This window comes from Mesitornis unicolor, unplaced genomic scaffold (genome assembly GCF_000695765.1).
Source record: "Mesitornis unicolor isolate BGI_N332 unplaced genomic scaffold, ASM69576v1 scaffold26419, whole genome shotgun sequence".
Lineage (NCBI taxonomy): Eukaryota > Metazoa > Chordata > Aves > Mesitornithiformes > Mesitornithidae > Mesitornis > Mesitornis unicolor.
In genome coordinates, this window is record NW_010205665.1 from 36,961 (window position 1) to 61,631 (window position 24,671).

Here is a 24,671-nt window from a genome sequence, read left to right on the forward strand (position 1 = left end):
CGATCACACGTTCTGAAAACAAAATTAACATAGCAGGACATTTGTCCTCTGTGTTAACTTATATCCCTGCCCACCCCCAGTGAACTACAGGCAATATAAACCCATCAATATTAACTGTGTGACACAGGAAAAACAAAGCAGATTAAAGTGGTTAAAATGAAAGGGATTTGATCTCATTTTTAATTTTGTTATCATAACAGAGATTTTAATCCCGGCATACAGCAAGTATGTCAGGTGGAATATGTAAACCAGGGGGGGGAGATAAGGATATTCTTTCCTCTACTGGCTGATTCTCATGTTATAGTATTTACTCTTTCTTGTGAATTCATGTAAACAAAATGTTTTTTCACAGCTCGAGAGTCTGTACTGTTAACCAAATAATAATTCACCACTGGTTACCCAATTCCTGTAGATACATCGCTACTGTCATCAATAGACGGCAATACAGACATCACACTGAGCAGGCACACGAAGCAACAGTGAAAGAGAATGCAATAATGGCAACAAAAAGCAGAATCACAGAAGAATAATTTACAATAATTCCTTGGGTAAAGTTTAAATGATGTAATTGCATGAAAATAACTTTCCAAACAGATGGAAGGTAAAAAAAAAATAAAAAGTAGTTTCACATTTTCAATTTCCACAGAGTAGTTGCTCAATCACTTCTTTTTCAGTTTAAACCAGCATGCAAATAATTTTTCTCTTCAAATTAAAAAATCTGAACAAGATGTGTCACTGAGAAGTATAAGGCAACTATATAGAGACTTGCAGAAAATGGAGCTTATTTTTTTTTAAATGAACACATTGACAATATTCACTTTCACTTTAAAAGAAATCCCTGAGATTTTACAAAAACACGGATGACAAACTAACGCATCAAATACACTGCATGTTCACAAAACCTCCAGAAAAAAGGACTGGGTCCTGTCCAACCTGACTTTGAACACTTCCAGTGTGAGGCAGCCACAACTTCTCCAAGCAACCTCTTCCCACCACCTGAGGTCTCACCACCCTGATGATAAAAAATTTCTTCCTTATACTCAAGCTACATCTACCCTTTTTCAGTTTAAAACTGTTACCCCTCATCCTGTCACCACAAGCCCCGGTAAAAAATCTTTCTTATAAACCCCCTTTAAGTACTGAAAGGTCTCCCAGGAGCCTCATTCCCTCGTCTCCACTCGCTGGGGTCTTCAGTCTCTGCATGACATGGCTCCTCAAGTAAGATGGAGAGTGCCTTGGCATCTACAACAGCCAACTGGCTCAGGACCCTGGGGTGCATCTCACCGGGTGCCATGGACTTGGGTATGTTCCGGTTCCTCGGGTGGTTTCAAACCTGATCTCTTACCATGAGAAGGACCTTTTTCGCCCAGTCCCCACCTTGATGTTCAGGGACTTGAGAGATATGTGAAGAGTCCATACTATCAAAAACTGAGGTAAAAAAAATTGTTGAGTAGCTTAGCCTTCTCCATGTCACTGATTCTCCTGTCTTATTTATGGGAGAGAGACTTTAGTCTTCGTTTTCTGACCAATGTACCTGTAGAATCCCTTCTTGTTACTCTTCACATCCCTTACCAAATGCAGCTCCAACCACATCTTACCTTTCCTGATCCCAACCCTACATCTTCCAGGGAGCATCCCTATATTCCTCCAAGGACACATGTCCCTGGTTCCACTGTATGCATTTCCTTTTTTGCACTTTAGTTTGTCCAGGAGGTCCTCACTCAGCCGTGCTGCTCTGCTGCCTTCCTTGGCTCATGAAAACCAAGACTCATTTTAAGTGATTTAACCACAGCAGACTGCACTGCCTCCATCTTCCTACACGCTCCATGATGATCAGCTAATGCAAGCCCCGGCACTGTAGCAGATGAGCAGCACTACCTCCTTTTGCTAGACAGAAAAATACTGGGGTCTAGATACAACCTTGGACCTTTGAGCTCGTCCTCATTTTAATAATTAGCCAGTAAATCTAAGAAACCGGGCTGAAATGATTTAACATAAGTATTTCTTTCAGAGTAGGATAACAATACATACAGGGTTAAATCTGTTTTATATTACATCACTTTACTGGCTTATGTAGCTCACATTAACAGTTTTGGAATTAAGCCCAAGTGCAAATTGTGCTTGGAGAATCTCAGCAGCACATGATCAATACGGCATTTTATTCAAGGACTTCTCTAGCATTTCTTCATCAAAACAGCCACAATTTATATTCACTTTTCCTGGCATAATATGATAGACTACAATGCTAATTCCCACCTTGACAACTTCAAGCTCAGAGAACAAAAATTGAGGCTATAGGTTCTACAGAAGTGCGATTCTTTAAAATTTTCATAGTATATCCTATATAGGACAATAATATTGTCCTTTCATTTCTTGATAAATAAGTTTAATTGGATCAAGCTATGAAATAAGAGCTGTGTTTCAAAGATGACATGCAGATTGTTGACAAAACGTTGGTCAGGCAGTGCTGGAAGGAACAGGAAGGATTTTGCTCAAAGCTGTCTGCAGAGGTACTCACTCCTCCCAAGCATGACACCCCAGCTGTTTCCATTATCAAATATCAAAATCATTCTTCCTGGAAACATTTACGAACTACTAATTTACAAAATGAAACCAGAAGCTGCAATCCTCAAATCTTACACAAATATGGATTTTCAGGATTGGGTCTACAGGGCAAGAATATCTATTGAGAAGGCAGCAGGAGCAGACTCAAATGGTGTGTGTCACATACATCATCTGGAAAGGTCACACCACTTTATTGTCCAAAGACTTGTTTTCTATTGTAAAATCATGCCATTATTTACATAGCACTGCAGATGTTGTCAATTAACGTGTTTCAGCTATGTTTGCCGAATGCTGATCGTGGAGATGTCCTGTACGCTGGCCTCTGCTTTGCAAGCCAAAGACGTAAGAACTGGTTCTTGCAAACTTTAGGTGATAATGGTAAGTATTGCACTATTGTGTGTCAGAAACATACCCTGGCAGGAAAAAGCAAAATACGAAATGCCTCGTAAATGATTTCCTGTGCCATAATAGCTCCATATGATAATGTATTTTACTGCTCATGACTCCTGATGCAACCTACTATTAAGAGCAAGCTTTTTCCTCCCCTTCCCTCATGTCAATTCTGTCAGTGGAAAAACATCCAAGTCTTTTTCAGAATTGATCGAAAAATCCTCAGTAAGGTCCACTCCCTGATGCATATTTTATAGATAAACCATTCTAATACCAAAATGTTACCCACAATTGGAATTATTGCTCGACAATAATGTTGCTACCCACAAACAGTATATACTGCCAAAGTGATAAAGTTTTAAAAAACAAAACAAGCAAAACAAAAAAAAGTAAGAGAGAGAAACTTAAAGCACAGCACTGACAGAACTAAAAAGCCTGAAAAGACTCAAATTGGTTGGTCATTAAGAGAACAGCAGTACAAGCTACTGATACAGGCAACTAATTCATTATAGTGACAGTGAGACCCTACCCACCTACATCTAGAGACCTAGTCTGGGTTACCTACGTTACCCTGGCTCATCGCCTTAAAGCCTGTCCTGTGAAAGGGCAAAGAGACATGTTTGCATACCTGGTGAATTCCTTTTCCCTGAGGATGCCTATTACAGGTCAAAGCGGCTGTATAATCCTTCATTTCAACTGCTGTGTACATAACCACACAGCTTCCCCTACTGCTGTCTAAACACCGTAGTTCTGAAACTAAGCACACTGTCAGAAATGGGTTGAATGAAGAACAATTTTTCAAAAGTCTTAAAATTCACTTTAAGCACATTAAAGAAGTTGTTCTAAAATTGTAGGGAATAACCTACTTTTTTTTCCTATACTTTAAATAAAAAGGTCTACAGAGTATGACAGAAAAACAACTGCTCTACAGCATTTCAAGCAAGTTGGACTCTGCAATACATACATTTAGACATTTTACCACAAAAATACTGAAAGCTCCAACAGGGAGCAGTAACAGTACAGGATAAGAGAGCAAAATGCCTTCATAAATTTATTTTAAGTTTCTGCAACTAATTGAGGGTTTAATACAATGTGTTCACAGCAGTGCTTACAGGCAGGGCTCCTTTTCTGCTGATCTCACCTCGAGCTTTATGTTCATCATTTCCTGTTTAACATCCTGGGCTGAGAGGCAGCTGGAACAAGTGAAACCTCATGGCAACACTATCGATGAATACAGTGCACACAGATGAACGGAAACCCTTTCCAAATCTTAATAAAAAATGGTTTAATTCTTTTGTTTTACCGTTCTAATCATATTTTCCTATTCTGGAACTACGTTTGCACTACTTACTGCAACAATTAATGTTAAGATACCATTAATTCAAAAGGTCATTTCAAGGCTACATTAATCAAAATTATTCCAAAATGCTCTTCCTCTGCTGACATTAATGATACTGCTAGAGAGTTTGGCATGTAATAGATATGAAGCTGACTGCAAAAGCAAAGCATCATTTTCTAAGTACTTTATGAAAAGCTGCATTTTTATGTACCAGAAGTGCTTCCAGCTACTGAGCCAATAAATTAGTACTCAAAATGTAGGTTTATTGCGCATCAAAGAGATTCTCTGCCTTCATAATATCACAATGAAAATTGAGTTGTGTTGGTCTTTTCTTTCTGATCTCAAAATCTGTCTGTACTGATGTGTCACTGCAATATAACACTATGTTAAATCCTGTGCCGTGACATCAGTACGCAGCACCTATGCACACACTTAAAACTGGGAGACAAACAGTTAAACCTCTCCAAAACTGGTTACAGCTACTGCAGTAAAGCCCATAAAACACCCAGCATCTTTTAGCAGGTTATTATCTGCACTTTATACGTATGAGAACAAGATACCAAAAAAATCACTAAAAAAAAAAAAAAGAAGAAGAAGGGGGGAAAAAAGCCCACACTGGATTGCTGGGGATATTTTCCCCTCATGTCATGCCTGTTGTACATCTTACCTCCACCCACAGTTTAGCAAATGCTTGATTCTCCAATGCTTTCAGGGTTAGTGACACTGTAGCTATGATCATACATTGCTGCAATATTATCTTGGAATATCTCCCATGAGCCTGACAGCCTCAACGGACATTACCCCGGCTGGCTGGCAATTCCCAGCAAAATTTATTGATGTCCATGTTCCTTGCAGGATGCAAAACCAGACAGGGCTAATGTCACTGAGAAGGAGATTCCTACCTGAAAGGTTCTCACTCCTTAAAATTAATAGAAAATCTGCAGTCATTTTCACGTTAGTAATTCCTTAGGGCACAAAAATACCTCGCACCACCGCTTATTTGCTACAGTGCCTATAAATACGCTACTCCATTATTTCTTTTATTTCTGTAATTCTTGTTTGTTTAGCAGTTATGCTCTTTTGGCATTTTCTGAAGAGCAGACATAAGGCATTTCAAATGCAATTAACCACACTTGATATTCACTCATTACTGGAATTATATTTTCTTTATCAATAATATATTTTAAGTGCTTTTCACTTAGAGGAACCTCTCCAAACTACTCAGGTAGACAGGCAGGCAGACGATGGGCAGGAAAACTGTCCATCAGCATCCTAATGGATGAGATGTTAAGGGACAACATGCAGACTAGTTCTTGTGACTCATGACTAACTACATCAATTCTGTTGATTCAGAAATGTAAAAAAAAATATATTAAAAAACCACAAGATATAGAACAAAATCTTCCAGCACTGCCTCTCACAAATCAGAGAATTCGCAGAGCATTTTGAAAAGACTCTCAGAGATGCAAGCTACTCCTGACCTAGCTGGCAGCAAGCAAACCTAAAGAAGGTGGTGACAGATTAAATAGGACCAAAAAATGCATGGAGACACTTAATGTTCTAAAAGGATTTTTGCTTTTAATGCTTTATTTTTATAGTCACCTAGCAATACTTTGCTGTAAATAAGATACACCACTAATCTGTTTCCAGTACAGAAACAGTACCTAGACAGTACCCACGGAAAAGGGAACAGGGGTCTAAAATCAAGTTACACCTACATCGTGCTCCATAGTTGCGACACACTCACTATTGTAGTCAGATTTCAACTTGAAGGTGGAAAAGCTGTGCAACTACTGATCAAGACACACCCCAGACGAGCATCCTCGTCAACCAGAACAAAAAACCCTGTGAAATTAGCTCTGCAATTTGTCACGAGACGGGTAACTTAAGTTACCTGTGAAGAAATGAAAGCTATGTCTGGATTTCAGACAACTTCTATTCTCAGCCAGCAACACTAGAATTTCTACAGTCAACTGGTGCAGAGAGTGCATTTATTACCACGCTCTTGTTTGCAGAATAGAACAGCGGTCATTAACAATAAATACAAAAAATCAAGGCAGGTCTTTGAAACACAAGAATTACTTCATGAAATTTGTTCCACTTCTGAAAGAAGGAAAACGAACCCATAAATCAAATACGATTTTTAAAAGTAACAGCACACTTGTTGGTATACAAAGGCATGAAAAACAACAAGAGCAGCTTTACAAGAAGTTTACTTCACTTCGATGTGGCTGTGGAGGTGACAAGCCACACAAGAGACACCGGGATATGCAGAAGCATCAAGAGGGCTTGGATAAATGGCCACTGATTTTGCTTATGGAATGTTTAACATCAAGGAAGGAAAAATAAGAAACAAATGGAGTTTTACCTGATAAATATCAGAGAGGCTGCTGCTCCCAGAATCACTGGCAATGCTACATCCCGACTGGCTTGAGGGGACGTGAGTCACCTGAGGATGAGGATTGTCGGTGAGATGCATCTTGGTAAGATCTGCTGGAAGCTGTAAATAAAACAGATTTGGGGAAAGGCAGGAAAAAGAAAAGGAAAACAAAATGTGTCAGTCTGATTTGAAGACAAAGTTACTCACAAAACTTTTATTGCATATTTGAATGTCCACCTGTTACCTGATGTGCATTTTGAGAAAAAGCTAATTTAGGTTAAGCTTGCCCAACCACATTCAGATTTATATGACTGATATAAAATGATGTGACTTTCTATTAAAAAAAAAAGGTCTAGCCTCTTCACAGCTAACAGATGTACACCAACAGGATTAAGAGCATATAAGATGACAAATAGATGATGCTGGCCAAATAGCCCAATCTTAAACATCAGCTTATGTTACAATGCAATATGAAGCAGGATTCCTGTTTATAAACTCAATTCATGCCTTAGTTCAAGAATAACCTTTAGAAAATATCGATACAGAACAAAAAAGCAACAAACTCTAAACAAAAGTTCTGGTCCATAAAATGCTTTGCATTTTCTTTAAGAAAGCGAGCACACAGAAAGAACATTATACATTTTTAGTACAGGTATGTACGACAGTATTTAATTGTAAATGCACACAGGCATACAGATACACAAATTTCAGTGCATGACTGAAGCCCACAGACATGTCCTTTCTGCTGAAAAAAATAAAAATCAGTAGCAGGCTTTTGAAGAACCAGAGCCACATGGAGTACTATTAAAAACCCCTCCTTTAATTCAGCTGTTTCTTTACTTTCTGCCACAAGTATTTCTACTATTTTAAATCTACACTTAACTATACGGAAAGAACATTTCCTCAGAGTATCATAGAATCTATGATAAAATTGTAAAATGCACATACGTTTACCCATTGTGAATTATAAAGTTTATATTCTATTCCTTTAAAAAAATGTTCTGATGCAGAAAAAGTCCAAAACTGCTCTGACAGCATCAAGTACCACGATCAAAATGAGAAAGTTTCTTCTGTAAAACAAACAGAACTCCACACAGTCCTGTCAGCCCCTAGAGACTCAGTCCTCTGAACTGAGACAATATCGTACAACTGTTGTTGTCTGGGTGTTAACTTTATAAATACTGACTAAACTTACAAGAAATGGAAACCAAGGCTTCATGAGGAATCATGTTTTCCTGTCCATTTTTTGAAGAGCACAGAAGAGAAGCACTTTACCAAATTTCCCCCCACATATTTTCTGAAACCCTGAGCAGCACCGTGCATCTTTCCGAACCTTCCTCACTCCCCAGGAAAAAAAGGAAAAGAAAGAAAAGAAAAGAAGGAGTCGTCCAGAGCACCTCTGACACACGTAACATAACTCTGCTTATTAAAGTTGTTATACGTGACACGGGGTATGCCGTGTCATCTGCAATTGCCAATGTCATCCAGACTGCCAATTGCTGCTCAAAGCCAGCCGTCCTCTGGGCCTGAAAAACCAGCACAGATCGCTACTTGCAAAGTAACGCTAGGAACTGAAAGACTACAAAGGTAATTCTCACTATCATAATATTTACATCATTCTGGTTTTGTATATACTTTACTTACAAAAGGAAAGTATAAAATATCCAACTTGTAAATTAGTATCTATGCTCACATGTATTTGGGAAAGAAGGAAGTTTGAAAAGCGAGAGATTGCTAAGCTTTCACAAACGCCCATAAAAAAACCATCCAAGCAGTAAGTATAAAACAGTGAACTTGATCCAAATACAAAGGAAACACAGCACTTTGAAGCCTATGTTTAGCCACCAAAAAAAAGTTTTACAGGCTGAAAAAAATCTATTTTCAGGACCTGAGAACAGCAAAGAGGTCAAAGCACTCAGCTGACAGAATTCAATCCGGTGGCCAAAAGGTATGCTCGCTGTCAGCGCAGCGTAAGAGCTGACGGACACCGAGATGTGACCTCTTCAACAACAGCAAGAGGAAAGTAGAAAAGTTGAGAATTAATTCTGGTCTGGAGCCCGAGCCGATTGCTTTTGCAATCCAAATGAATACGTCGACACTACACACTTTTGTGCCAGGTACAGAAAAGCACTCTGCGTACTGCTAATGGACACCAGGCAGAAAGTGTTACATTATCTTCCTTCAACCCTGCGGCGATTTGGCCATTAGCTAAGCCACGGGTATTTCAGCAATGCCGACAGCAGCACTGATGGAGGTTGTTCCCCTCGTCTTCCCCGTCTGCCGCCTCTGTGACGGCGGCCGGAGCAGCCTGTGCCGCAGGGTGACACCGCTCCGCTGCTCCCCGGGGCTGCCACAGCAGTCGGCTCCTCTGCAAACACGCCGCAGCGCTATCGGCCGCCCCGACACGCAGAAAGGCACGGACGGGCAAGGTCAGTGCATCATCTGCCACGGAGGACGACATCCAGCAGCTACCCAGTATTTGCTAGCAAATTGCCAGGCAGAGCTGATGTGCTGGAGGTCAGTGTAACTGAAAAATTCAGGAGTCTTAGTAAATTATGGAACAAATCGACCCACAAAAATTCATTACCCACAGCTTAACAAGACCAGAGTTCTGCTGCAAATTCCTCAGCCTGTCCCTATCTTTATAGCCTCCATAGTCCAACCATCAGCTTCAAGTTCAGCTTCAGTCAGACTTCTTTCCATCCATGAGCAAGTCCCACACTGACAGTGAGAATACAGACAAGAGGAAATCTAACCGAAGCTCCCTGCTATCCAGATCCATACTGATTTTCAAACTCTCAAAATGGCTCCAGGAAAAGAATGAGCAGAGCCAGAAGGAGAAACAATCCTGCAGGATTTCCCAGGAGAACAAGGGCAGGTGCCAGCTCTCTACCAAAAACTAGTGCTACCGAAGCCCATTCCGACCCAAAGACCGCGACACACACCAAAACGCACTGCCACATACAGTCTTTCTCCCCTAATTTAGTGTTAATTTTGGGATTCTTGTGATGAAGGCTGTTTTATACACCTAGGTTGAGAAGTGCTGCCGGAGGAAGACATGGCTCTCAAAATACAGAAGTTGTGTATTTACTTTGCATGCCATTTTCACAAATACACATTAAAAACCAACTCAAAACACCACCGCGCTTCCCAAAGGAGCACTTCTAATCAACTCATTAATCACAACTGATCTTCACTCCCCCTGCCAGCACTCCCATTCACTTCCATCACCTATAAAACACATGGGCTCCTACGATGCTTCTGCTGGACTCCGCAATACGTTCTTGTAAAAGACATTTAATGCAGGCTAGATGCAAGGGAACATTGCAATATCTCTTTAAATTTGAGAGAGAGATAAGGTTTATTTGAGACAAGTGACCTTTAAAGTGCTGCTTGCCACTCTACTCAATCTCCCAAAATAAATCACAGCTTCTGTCTTTTGTACGTCATTTTTATTACCCAGACTGATTGTTCTCTCTCTCAGAGCTCACTAAGCAGCAAGACATGGATAGGACGGTTCTGTAACAGCATGACAGCGGATGCGGGAAGGACTTGCTGGATACGGTTGTGAAGCTGCTTAAAGTGCTATAACATAATCTTAACTATTGGTGAATGATGTTCACTTATTATTCCACTGGTTTTTCTGTGGGAGAATCTTAGAAACTGATTGCATCAATATCTTGAACAACTATGGATTAGGGGAATAAATTCCAAATAGCAAGATTCACCTATGTCCAGGCTTTCAGGCGCAGACGTACCTACCTGCACGATCTCCTGGCTATAGTGTGCACGCACCAGCAGCCACAGACAGGAAAACCCTGAAATTCTGATAAACACTCGATCCAGAAACAGACTGTGTACTCGGACTTCAAGCCACAGCAATTTCATTTTTTCACAAGAAGGTATAATCTGGAATTCGAATATGAGTGCATCCGACGCGCTGGCACAGCCAGTCCTTGCATCGGTGCCAGCCCATCCTTGTGACTGACCTTTCCCAACAAAGGGATATTTAGCACCAAACCCCCTGCTGAAATGCCGTACTGCGGGGTTCAGAGCTGGACGCGAAAGGAAGTTAAGAAAACAGAAGTTACAGTCTGCACAGCCGCCTACAGCTCTGCCCTCCCACGGAGTCAGGAAAATACAGTTGGTGATTACACCAAAAAAACCTGACTCAACAAGGGAATTTTTAAAGACGTATTACAAATTGTAAGAAAAAAGGACAGAAAAGCCACCAAATCCTTCAGAAGCTCATCCCAACGGTAGCGTCAGTCTGTCTTACCACACAAACCCAGAAGGAACAGCAGCCTGGACTGCTTTTGTTCGCTATATGCGAGATTTCTGCAGGTCGTACACAGGGGCCACCCCATCCTGCTCACGGGCTCACAAAGTGGTAACGCTGGGGAGACGGGAGGGCAGAGGACATGAGACTGCAAAAGCTGTTTCTGAGCAACAGTTGACAAAAATTACATGCCCAAGATACTAAACTCTACCCACAACCACCCTGAAAACACCCACGAAGTGAAGAATCCATGAGGTTCACCAGGAGCCTGGCTTCTGCCATCGATGTCATGGGTGCAGCCACCCCGCACTGAAGTAAGGGGCAGCAGCACTTCTGCTGCTAAACCAGAGAAACCCAAAAACTCCCTACGAGCCCAAACCCTGTCCTTTCTCCTACTGCATAATCCAGAAACTCTCACATTACAAAAACCAAACATGAGCTGTATACACAACTGCTTTTTGTCCTACCTGGACAGAAAGAATGTTCAAGTCTTGCACATGCCATGGAGACAAATTGCATCGAGAGACTGATTTATAGATATGAACGGAAAGGCAGAGCTGGAGTGGCAGAGCTGGGACAGCGCTGCTGCTCTGAAGGGCTGGACAAAGCAGAGGGACATAAAAACACAGGAACAGGACACTGTAAAAGCAACGAAGCGTGTAACAGAAGAACGCCTGCTCGTATTTGTCCTTGGGCATCCCTGGAAAAAAGGATGGTCCTTGGGAAAGGTGTGGTAATGGCTGAAACCCGGGAAGGTTGTGTGGGGGATGAGGGAGGAACCAGAAGATAACACAGACCCTTCAGCATCCACCACTGCCCCAAGGTGTCCCAGGAGAAACTGCTCAACAGTGCTCAGCATGACACCAGGGGACACGCATGTGTCCAAAGGAGGGCCAAGACGATGAGAGGGCTGGAGAACCTCCCCATGAGGAAAGACTGAAGGAGTCAGGACTCCTCTCTGGAGAAGGCTCGGGGGACCTCATCACAGTACTCCAGCTCTGAAAGGGCTGCTGCAAAGAGGATAGAGGATCTTTCTTCATAAAGACCACATGGAGAAGGCAAGGACCAATGGGTACAACTTTCACCAGCAGATGTTTCATTTTGATGTAAGAATAATTATTTTTTTTACTGCGAGGACAATCAATCACTGCAACAACCTCCCCAGGGACACGGTGGAGTCCTCATCACTGAAGCTTTCAAGATGCAATTGGACAAGGTGCTAGATAATCTCATCTAGGTTCTCTTTCCAAAAGGACCACATCGGTGCCAACACTGACAACCGACTCGGCTGCACAATTACCGAAATCTCACGGATTATTCAGTGTTTTCTGCATCTGATGAATATCAGAAGTGAACCAACCAGCCAATGTCCAGCTCATTTTTTTCCTGGATAACAGGAAGGTAGCATTCTTCAGTTTCATTACTTCACTACACCTTCATCACCAAAACCACCCCTAATTTAAAATGGGGCAGTACTTTTCCTTCATAGCCACAAAACACTCTCAACAATTATGACTACGCTGAACTTTACACACAATCTTTGAGCTCTCCAGTGCAGCACACTGAACTGCATCTCCCGTGATCTCATCTGAAAGGATTTAACTTTTAAGACATCCAGTTTGAGGTGTCTGAAAACCAAAGACACAGGCAAGACAACAAAAATTGCCATGCTATTGGGGCATGCGTCTGAACAGAGATTTCCCAAATAACACTAATTTTTTTTAATTAATACCTAATTCAGCTTTGCAGTAGTATTTCTATCAACACCTATGCCAACACATGCTAGACAAGAAGTGATTTGCCAGCTTTCTCCATGTCTTCCAACTCTAATTCTGAAATTAATTGGAGTACCAATTCTGATACATGGTGCAGCTCACAAGCTAACAGACCATTTCTGCAGGCCTAAGAAGAGCGTGTCTGCAGTGACATTTACTTCCTACGTAAACACCATGTACTCTGAGCAGTGAAGTCACACAGAATACTTGGGAATTGAATTAAAAGCTAATTTTGGTATAACTGATTTCTAAGATTGCACATGCCCTTAACAACAGAGCAAAGTACATGATCCTTGACGAGATGACCACCAATCAACCCTTTTGAGAAGAGTACAAAGAAATCACTGTTAGCCTGAGGACAACTATCCTTTATGTGCTCCCCAGGAAGGTTTTGCTAAAAATTAAGACTGTAGAAAAGTCATTGCAGAGTTTCTATAGACAGAGGGGCAACCACAGAAGTCGTAAGTGAAATTACGTCACAGGAGGGCTAAACCGAGACTTTTGTCTTTCTATTTCCCCATTCTTTCAGGAGAAAGGAATCAGAAGAGGCTCTTTTGGCACAGGGATCATCATCCATGCTCTTCATGCTGTATTTCCTACGTGACTTACTTTTGGATTTGCTGGTACTTTTCCCAAGTGGAAAAGCCGCATCTGTGTCTCTGTGCTATAAGTTTTGAAAATAAATATCAGTGTTTCCTGGTACAGTTTGGATGTCCAAGAAACACATGCTGAAAAGGCAGCGACAAAATGAATTTGTGGAATAGTCTTGAGAGATGGACACAAAAGCTATGAGTTACGCTTTTCTATGTGTAAAATAAGCTTCACCGTAGTGTTTCAACCTGTGGGAAATGGCATGTTTATTAAACAGATTTAGGAACATCCTGCAATGCGGGCACTGACCAAAGGACTCATCATCAGAAAGCAAATTACTAAATGTTATGAAACAAATCATCCTGAGTGCCATCACACGGCACATGCAGGACAACCAAGCGATCAGGCCCAGTCAGCATGGGTTCAGGAAGGGCAGGTCCTGCTGGACTGATCTTACCTCCTCTTATGACGAGGTGACCTGCTTGGTGGACGAGGGGAAGGCTGTGGACGTTGTCTACCTGGACTTTAGTAAGGCCTTGGACACCGTCTCCCACAGCATCCTCCTGGAGAAGCTGGCTGGGCATGGCTTGGACGGGCACACGCTTTGCTGGGTCAAAAACTGGCTGGATGGCTGAGCACAGAGTTGTGGTGAATGGAGCTAAATCCAGTTGGTGACCAGTCACAAGTGGTGCTCCCCAGGGCTCTGTTTTGGGGCCAGACCTGTTCAACATCTTTATCAATGATCTGGATGAGGGGATTGAGTGCTCCCTCAGCAAGTTTGCAGATGACACTGAGTTGGGAGGGAGTGTTGATCTGCCTGAGGGTAGGAAGGCTCTGCAGAGGGACCTGGATAGGCTGAATCCATGGGCTGAGGCCAATTGTGTGAGCTTCAACAAGGCCAAGGGCTGTGTCACACTCCTGTGTGACCTGATCTAGGTGATCCTGCTCTGGCAGGGGTTGGACTGGATGATCTTTCAAGGTTCCTTCCAACTCCTAATATTTTGTGATTCTGTGAAGCACAGTCTGCATAATTCACCCTGTATATGATATCCATTACAAATTCAAATTGATGGAAAGAGAATGGGCAATAAGGAAGCAAAAGTTTCACCTCATTTTTTATTTGCTACTCCTTGATAGCAAAGTTTTTCACCAGTTTTCCTAGGTCCCGGTGTGGATGTTTACAATCAATCGATCCAGTCTGGACACAGTAAAGCAGCAGCCTCCGAGGGAACAGTCTGTCCTTTTACAGGCTGCGTAAGCAAGTTTTCTGTCCTTGGTTGTACAGATTGTCAGTAACCTTATACCTTATTTGCTTTTCTGAAGTTCCCTGAAATGCTGTCAGCAAGACTAATATTCAGAAACAACACCGGGTTTATTTCCATGAAACACCCCCAGACAAGCATGGCGCAGCCCCGTGGTGTCGGTGCACACGAACATCTGCTGTGTCACCGTAAAAACCGCCACACGCCGCTACACCAACCCACCCATCTCACCTCCACAACCAGCTCTCTAACTCCGGGTCTAACAATCCCAATTTTAAGGCACATATATTTATTATTTTGTTTATTGCTTGAGGTTTTCCATTGAAAGGTTTTCACTATTATCAGCTGCAACCCATTAATGCACCCTTGGAGCGTTAACTGTGATTACACTTGGTAACCTCAGAGCTTCAGGAAACGCTCCTGGTCAGCCTCCATTGCACCCAAGTGGTTTAAGGGTAGCAATTTTCCTTTCCCAGATGATACAGAAAGTCTAGACTATTACAAGCAGTCGGTTAAAAAAAGGTCATTTGCCTTCAGTTTTAAAAACTAAATTAAACAAAATTGCCAAACTAAAAAGACCACTTGATCAAAGAGCTGAACAAGGCCAGTTCTCTGAGCCCTCGGCCAGCCCCTACCTCTCCTCTTCAGTGACTATATCCTTCCATTCCCTTCATACGCCTGCCTTTTCTCTTTGATGCCCTCAATTCAACATCTTTCATACAGTTAATACAGAATTAAATACTTCGGCACAGATTTCTTTTCATTCCCATTGCCTTCAGATCCCCCCATTTTTTGGCAGCCCTGCTGGGAGCTTTCTTCTTTACTCTGCAATCTTGTGTACGCCTCCAATACCTTCGTGATTTGCTATAAACCAAGCCTCTCCTGCAGCAGAGGAAAGCTTTGTCTGAGGAGGCAGAGACTGGGATGGGTTTTTCCTGCATGGCTCATTCAAGAACACCTCAACTCAAGCGCTCCCATGCATTACACCATTGGCATCCTGGCCTTCTGGAGCACGGCTCAGACAGCCCAACCTGCACAGGACAGCTCCAACTCTGCTTCCAGGCACCTCCCCTTCCTCTGGCATTATGGGTCGCGATTATGGCAAATATTTTGTGGTCAAAGGCATATTAAAAAGGCTCTGCATAGAAAAAATTCCTCAAAATTAGCATTTCCATCATCTGTATCAACTGTGAGGAGGCAGCTGACCAGCACTGTTTGGCACTGGTACTTCAGTAGTCGCTCTGCCAGCCCCATTCCCAGCTTTACAGACAGTGCTGTTTCACTTTGTCTCCAGCTTGAGCAGACTCTGCATTCTAGCATCTTATTTGCCTGTTGTTTTGATGGTCTCACTGTGCCTGCAATGCCATCATCAGTTTGTTCATTTTCACAAGTGAACTAATTTCTTTAATAAGAGCAGCGATGCTTACTCCCACTGACACACGGTCAGTCTCTCACCAAGCAAACCTTTCTGTATCTCACTTTTCACTCTCATCCATCCCATTTACTTCATCTAAAAAAACCCAAAACCTTTCAGATTTCTTTTTATTGGCATCAGTAGGTATATTAATCATCTCACATATTCATATCATATATGCCAGTAAAATAATGAGAAACCACCAGAACCAACTGGAGTTCTCTGAAGTTATTTTGCAGAATTTCCATTAGCCTTTTTTTCCCAAGGATTTCTATACATTAACTCTGGTTTATGTTCACCTTTTACATACAAGCCACAATTCTGCTCCAGTTTGAAAACGTTTAAAATACACTTAGAGCTGTGTTAATGGGGAGGAGAAAGTTGCTCCTCTGAGATAGAGAAAGAGGCCACTTAGGTATCCACAGAGAGGGTAAGATGAGCCCAGCCAAATTACCTATGCTGACATCAGTCCTCAACCAACTTAATGCAAACAAAAACACTTCCTCCTAACGACCACAGATGTTCCACCAGTGGCGCACAAGAAGATGTCTTCAGATTTTTAAAGAGGTCTTTGTTTGTTTGCTTTCAAAGCCAATTGATGGATCAAATATTTGCCTACAGGTTCAGATAAAATCCTGTAACCTACAATAACATGATGCAAAGAAAAACGGTGCCCATACGACGATACAAACTTCAGACCATTTTCCTTTTTAAAACATACAAAAGATGGGCTTGCTGTCAATATTTATTTCGAAACTTCTTTCAACTCATCAGCTGCAGGACAGACTTTCTCCAGTTATTATTAGTACTACAGACATGAATCTCAAAGAAATAAGGAGCAAGTTGATACTATTCATGACAGCCTTGCAGTGCCCTAAAAACTATTCTTGTAGCATTCCTAAAATAACCCCAGGCTTACAAGGAAAGAAAACGGGGGAAGAAAAAAAGATTTTAAAAAAAAAAAAAGCCCCCACAACAGAAAACATCTGAAAGAATTAAAAAAACCCAAAGGCTGTTCTATGCCATTGGCAGCCAAGAGCCTCTTGGTCTTCATGGCTCCTACAGCGCACAGAAAATAAAATCCTCTGAAGTATTACGTTTCCTTAGTTACAATAAGGTGACATAAGGACAGAATTTCCAACTCAGTTCTGGCGTTGCCTTAAACCACACATGTAATGCAACTTTAATTTGGTTTTCATATGTCTAAATTATAGATTACTGCCATGCTTTAACTCATGATAACGCTAAGCATCCGACACGCAAATATCTCTGCTTTGGAGAAGTAGGGAGTTTGACTGCGAAAATTCACCTGTGAAATATGTAGTGGTAATGATGAGAGTTCTGTAATACTGGGAATATCCAACAGGTGAACATGAGCTGCATTTTTTACAACTATCAATTAATAAGGATCAACTCTTCTCTGGTATATTCACAGCATAACATTTTTGAAATGTCAAGAACTGTGTTCTGTTATTATGAAAATATAATAGGAATGTTCACAAGGACTTATTTTCAGTGCCAGAGTTCAAACATTACTGTTTATTCTCACCACTGAAAACTAATACATATATAAGACTAAAAAGAGCCTTGTCTAAATAATTTCAGTATAAACCAAACTGCAATAGCAGCTCGTGATGCTACGAGTTCTGTACGGAGCTGGAGTTTCCCAAGTCACTAAAACTCCAGCAGCCACGCAGGCGACAGCAGCCCGATGTTTGGGGAGCTCTCATCCCAAGACAACACTGCAGGGCACCTGAAATTCCAAATCGACATCGAGTTTCATCTCAGCTGAATAATTTATAAGCTCTTATATACACCGATTGGTAAAATACCGTGGTGATGCCGGTCTCTCTTCACACATCCGCAGGCTGCTGCCTCCTCACTTCATGGTAATGACATGCAAGTGACAACCAGCTCCAGGGACGCACCCAGCGGGGCTGCCAGGGCACACGGGGCGCAGTGCGAGTGCGCCGGTGCCACAAGCAACATTCGGCACCGTGTTACCTCTCGGCTAAGAGCTGCGAAATGAGGCCCTCAGATCCTGCACGTGCAAATCAAACAAAGGAGCACCAAGCTTCCATCTACATTTTCTTGCTGTATTCATAAAGAAATGCATTCGTGGAAGGGAGAGGCGCAAAACTTGGCTGTAGCTGTAAGCAGAACTGTAACAAAGCTGGTCTAAAACAAAGTCCAAGAGGAAATAAATGAGCAGATAGGTGTTTATTTGCATATTACAAGCCAATTTCTAATAAAAACAATACTTCAGGAAAAGGCCTTTTCTGTTGAAAATTAGTACGACGTGTACTTGCATTTAACCTCAACTTACTATATACTGGAGTATAACAAAATCCAAGCTTTCTAGAGGAAATAGCCAGACAGCTCATTTTAAACTATTTTTACCTTAAACTATCAAGCAAAAAGTGCATTTAAAAAGTTTTATAGAAAGTATCTTGCAAGTTGTTATAGAAAACAGAGTTAAACTTTTAACTAAGTGTAAGGAAAATCATCATTTGTTGGTCCGAGCACTCAAGTCTCCAAGCGCTCAGGGATCAGAGCACGGAGCAACCAAGAGGATGTGCTCCTACGCGTCAATTAAGGTGGAGAAATACAGCAATCCTTCTGAGCAAGGGATGGAGAGGAAAAACGATCAGCAAATATGGAAAAGCAGAGCTCATAAGTACTCTGAGGAGCTGGCTGAAACTCCAGAAACTTATTCATAAGAGACCTAAAACTTGCGAACCAAAGTTTGTAGAAAGGAAGAACCATCGGGAACCAGAAGAGAGCAGCTCGCAGGGCCATCACCCGCTGCCTGTGCCTGCATACGAACTGTGTGATGAGCACCCACAGGTCCGGCTCTGATGGGGTGCTCCGTGCCACAGAAAGCCAGGCTGGAAGCTACAGGCACAGAGAGAGAAAGATTGGAGGGTGAGGCATGGCCAAGGGGAAGAGAAAGACGCTGTCAAAATGGACGGAAAAAAAGAAAGCAAAGGATCAGTTACTCTATTTGCACTGAAAACATTTAAAATTCATGCTGCCAGGGCTACGTTCCACGTAAGTGCATTAGCAAAGGCAAGGATGACATCGAATCAAATCAAGGACACGCTATCCAAGCTCTGTTTTTCTTCTGAGGAGCTGAAAATAACCTTTAATTGCATGAAGGTTTCAACTCAAGATCTTGCAGATCAAATTGATGGCCCTTGGAATCACAAGACGGTGTTACACCGGTTTTAACTAAAACTTGCACCACGTCCCTGTGAGATAATAGCAGAAACAGGAATGGGACTGAAAAATTACTCCAAGTCTTCTGCTATAACCCAAACACAAACTTTTACAGCGCAAATGCATCTTGTTATTATGCTTGGCATTATTAGATTTTAACTAAACAGCAGAAAGAGGGGAAGAACACAGAAGCCTAGAATAAAATAAATTACCATCTACTGTTGTAAGACAAGTTTAACATGCAGCTGGGATCTTAAATGAAGCTGTTTTCCTTCAGGAACAAACATTTTAGAAGCTTAGACGTTAATTCAAAAACCCTTATTTTCTATAAAAAGCCCATTATCTCAAAAAGCATCCCTTTTTAAATATCCCCTATAGACACGTTATCCAATCACTCCGTACTTTCCCCATCAGACCCTCCTGCTCCACAAATGGGGTGTGCAGGCATTCTAGGTTTGGGGAATTGTTAGGACGTGCATAAAATGTCTACTACAGAAGGACCATATACTTCTAAATCATTACGTTCAGAGGTTTCTTTCTCAGTGACTTCATAACTAACGCATCTATGTTTAAGTCTAAGACCACAACGTGTGTTACAATTTAACAAAGTTATGGTCAGAATTACAAAGACAATCAGAACCTTGCTGAGATACTTCTATTTTTTTTTGCCTTAAAATACTGCATTTATATTGAACTAAATTCCTCTGATACAAGTTGAATGCCTCTTATTCTTGCAAACACAACCAGTGTGTGGAAGCAGATCTCCACAAGAGCGATGCAAAGCCCTATAGCTTCCTCATTTCCTTTGGAGCGGCAGTGGCTTGGCAGCTGAGCCTGCTTCCATCGCTGTTTTCCATGCTCCTCACTGCTTATCGTGTTCACCGTGTTTGCTTAAGGACGCCCACATCTGTTTACCTCAGCTTCTACACCCTATCATCCCAGAAAGTGCACGGTCCTTGGGGCAGAGACTATTTCTTACGATGTGCTTTTGACACGGGCTTCTGCCCCTGTGTTGGCACCTCCAGACACAGCTGACATGGGAACAACCACCATCTTCCTGCAGAGGAGACAGTGATTTCTCCTGGACACAGTTCCAAGCACCAGCACGGTCTGGAGAAATACTGCTGACCTCTACAAGAGCCTGCACTGAGCGGCTGGAAGGACAGCTCGTCTGCAGGTGCACTGACGAAATTCACAATCCTCGGAATCCTCTCTCTCAGGTCATCCTCATTCTAGAAGCTCTTTATGCAGGAAGACAGATTGCACTGGTAACATTACAGATGCCGACTACGTCCCTTTTACTTTTGAAAGCCAAAAGCAGCGGTGTTTCTGGGAGATGAGGGGTGCGTGCAATGTGAACCGGTGCGGACACCCCTTATACTCCAAGAGTAACTTCCAGAAGGCAACAGCTCCTAAAGCTGGCTTCTCCTGCGAGTCGCTCCACGATGAACCTCCTTGGGTTAAGGCCAATAACCTTCAGAAGTAGTCTCCTTTCCATACCTTCAGCTTATCCTTCCGATTAGTCATGAAAGATGACTTCATTTTGCTCTGATTAAATAAATGTATCATTACACTGTCACATTCAGAACAGCTACATCACAACTGAGTCAACAGCCCATTTTCAGACTATTGTCCTATACCAGTTTAAAAAGCAACTAAAAAAAAAAGAATCTGGGACAGATATCTACATGAATCTAAGACATTTTTAATATAATCACTAAGAAAGCAAATGGGAAAAAAACCACGTTCACTGCTCTATGGTAAGAAATGGTTCTAGTTTCAAAACAGTATCACAAAATACTTGGCATTTTCAAGTTAGAAGTTATAACCTTACATATTTGAAATTCTGACGCCGGTCATTTTGCTATAATAGGTATTACTATAAAACACCTGTCATGGAAACAGGTCTGTGGTACACAGCTCAGATAAAACCAAACTGGAACAGACTCAGGTCCAGTTTAGCTCTGAAGTGTGTGCAACTGCATGCATACCTGCCCTCGGAGCTGCAGAACATCATGGACAGAGCAGTTAAAAGTTTGTGGGGGTTTGCAGGAGTTTTGGGGAGGCGCTTTGTAGGGTTTTGCAGAAAGCAGCTACAGGTGCCTTTTCTTTTGTGGTTTTAAAGATAAACTTTTAGCTATGGATTGGTTACTTGGTTTTCATCAGCAATTACAAAAAGAAAGAAAGAAAGAAAGAAAAAACCAAACTTGCCCTCCCCAACATTTTATACCATTTCATTTATGAATAGTAAATGAGCAAATAATTGGCTCGACTGGTATCAGCAATCTGCTGGGTGCCATCCACAGAGCTGACACAAGGGGCCAAAAGCCTTTAGAATTTTTTTTAATATTATTATTTCTACTCCTGACAAGCCCTTATTTGAGCACAGGGGTTCTGTTTTTGTGGTTTCTCACTTCATGCCAAACTCTACGCAATGAGCAATCCCAGCTGAAGCACCAAGGTGACTAAGCATTCCCATTTTTTATGCAATGCTATGCGTTCAGACCTCTTTAATAAGGGTGGTGCAGGTAAGCTGAGCTCAAGTGAACTCATCCTTTCATATTTCATGTCTACAGAGCAGGAAGGGAAGAAGGCAAAGGAGTCCACACGTACATCAAGCCATGGATGACGACACAAACACACCAGCATTGGCCAGCAGGAGCTCCAAGGCAAGGACCTGCAGTCACCAGGTTGAGTGCACGGAGCCCATCTGCCCTTCATGGTACCAAGGACCTGCAGCTCCTGATGATGGGGCGGCCTCGGCACACGTGAAACAGCCAAAATTTGGCCACACACATGGCCACATATTTATACGCTGTTTTTGGCAACTGCATATGGAAACCTTGAGCTGGCATTGTTGCCTCCAAACACAGTGAGCTTCCATTTACATTTTATCAGGCATCAAAACCAAACAAGGGAAACCACCCTGCATGGGGACTCCGCACACCCAGCCGTGTGTCTCCCTTGTGCCTCTCCACATCACCACGTCACTTAGACACCAAACTTTTTGGGACCAAAGTCAAGAGCAAATTCCTTGCTCCAAAGTCACTGCCGTAGCTCGTGATGTCAAAGGCACAAGGATTCTGCCCACCCCCTTCGCTGGCTTTCACATGAAGAAAGTTGCACGATCTTTATCCTAGCTGTATGAGCTGCAGTAGAAACACAAAATTGTAATAAATGATAATGAATATGTCTGGTCTCAGCTTTATAAGGCAGTTCCCGTGTCTTAGGTGACTACTTCTTGGCAGTAGCATTAACAAAATACAAGCAACTCAGCTGATTTTCTGACCGAGCATACCAAATAGTAAGAGTCTGAAAAACAGTGTACTTTTTAATTATTTAAAGGTTTTTATCTCAATAGGTGGGATTACCTGAATGTTCTGGATTTCCTTACCTCCTTTAAAAGTAACACCCTTCCCTCCCCAGTTTCACAAAAGCACTGCATCTTCAAACACAAAATAACTCGTGTCCTTTAAAGCTAATTGCAATTACATAGTTCAGCTAAATAATTAACCAATTCCACAACGCTGCACAAAGGAAACAAGCAGCACAGCTTCATATAGCTTGAAAATCAGAGCATCAGTGGGTTTGTACACCAATGCTTTTGAGTTAGCAATATATACAAGCAGTCATAAAAAATGTAACACTTCAGTAATACTTCATATGTTAATAGGCTAAAAAGCAAGCTTTACACCTTCCATAAGCAAATGACATTTATTACGCTTCCTGTTAATTTATAGCTATTCGTATATAAAACAAATGTTGAGATTCCAAGGTCCCCCCTTCCCGTTCAGAACCGATTCCACACGACAGCCCATGCACAGCCAGCAGCCCAGCATCTCGCCCGAGCAGCACTGGGGGTTGAGAAGTGAACATGCAAACAGCCCCGGTCGCCAGTACATGGCACAGAAACGCAGCACAGACAAAGATCTTACTTACTTTGGAGGCCCACGGTTGCAGGCAGTTGGCATAACATCGAACAAGAAAAGCCATTTCTTAGTCTGGGGGGGGAAAGTTTCCTTTCTCAAAGAAAAGCCACAGAAGAAAAGTATGGAGTAAAAATCCTTTCTGGATTCTCTTTAAAAGTCATAAACCAAAGCAGCAAATGTACATGTATGCAACTTCTCAGGCTTGAATTTCACACTGAATTCGATTACAGCTTCCACTACGTCTGAGTAGTTTTCAGTATTGCAGTGAGTTAGCAGCAGCAGCAGCAGCGATTCCTATAAAAATGTTCCCATTTTAACAAGCACATAAATTCAAATCAAAATGTTTCCTAGCTTTTCAAACACAAATATCCGTACGTTCCCCCAGGCAAGAGGCATGCGCCCAGAAAGTGCTGCTAAAATTGAATTAATTCTGAAATGGATTAGAACTGCAGGTTAAAGCAACAATACATTAAAAGGTGAGATATGAATTCTTCAAATCCCTTTTTTTCTCTTCACTAAAATGCATTTACGAGTGGCTTATCTTCAGGTCCACTTTTCAGAAACTTCACATTCATATTGTAGATGAAATTTCGCAGAGGTTCTTCAGCATCTTAGGCGATCCAGGAATCCCACGCCCTGGATATTAAAGTTTCTTCTTTATACTCTTGTCCATCATAACTGCAAAAATCAAATTAGTGTCCAGATTGTAGCTCCAGGATATATGCTCTAACAGGTCTGCACTGTGCAATCTATTAAAAGCCTCTGCAATACAAAACCTTCTCTCTTTTGCCCCCCCCTCCTCCTTTTTTTAATGCAGTTTACAACTCTGCAGTGTTGCTTAGTATTCTAATGCATCAGTCAGATACCCCGGTTAATCCACGCCTAGCTTTTCCAATTAAACCATCTCTGTAATGCACAACAAAACCGTCCGTCCATGGCTACAGCAAGACTGACTGCTGGAGTCCTAATTCCTACTATCTCTGCTTGCTTCTCAGTAGCTCCCTCAGGAGAAGCTCCCATCGATTGGATGCTCCGCAGCAAGATGAAATATCTAATAAGGAGGAAAGAGAGTGGGAGGGGAACCGAGCTAAAAGGATGACATCACCTGTATAGAAAGCCTTTAGAAACTGCATTAGATCAATTGGCTACTGTATCTGCAGATGCAGCCAGCAGAGCATCTTTATTGACCTAACATAAACACACATATGGGTACAACAACTGCTCAGCAAACACCCCAGCCCCACATTATGTTTTATATCATTTTATGATCTGTTAATGCATACACCCTAACTCTGAGCATTCTTCTTTTTCTAAATGATTTTTTTAAAATTAATCTCATGTATCTTTTAACACTTTCAACAGCATTCGGGTGGATTAGTTCTAAATTTGGATGCAAATAAGATGAGAAATAAGTCAAATATCTGCAGACATTCACATGCATGCACGGACATACACCCATAATCAGTTCACAATAAAGCAATTTCTGCTTTTACGTATGTATGCTGCACAGGAGCTTCAACATTTTAAC

General features: G+C 41.9%; 1 protein-coding gene across 1 annotated transcript in view; it reads right to left on the reverse strand.

The window, feature by feature from the left end:
• The window catches only part of RAPGEF6 (Rap guanine nucleotide exchange factor (GEF) 6), a 98,555-nt gene that overhangs the window by 12,849 nt on the left and 61,035 nt on the right, over nt 1-24,671 (reverse strand). The window contains exon 7 of the mRNA XM_010191491.1: nt 6,663-6,794. Coding sequence (XP_010189793.1) covers nt 6,663-6,794 — 132 coding nt within the window. The remainder of the gene's footprint in view (nt 1-6,662; nt 6,795-24,671) is intronic.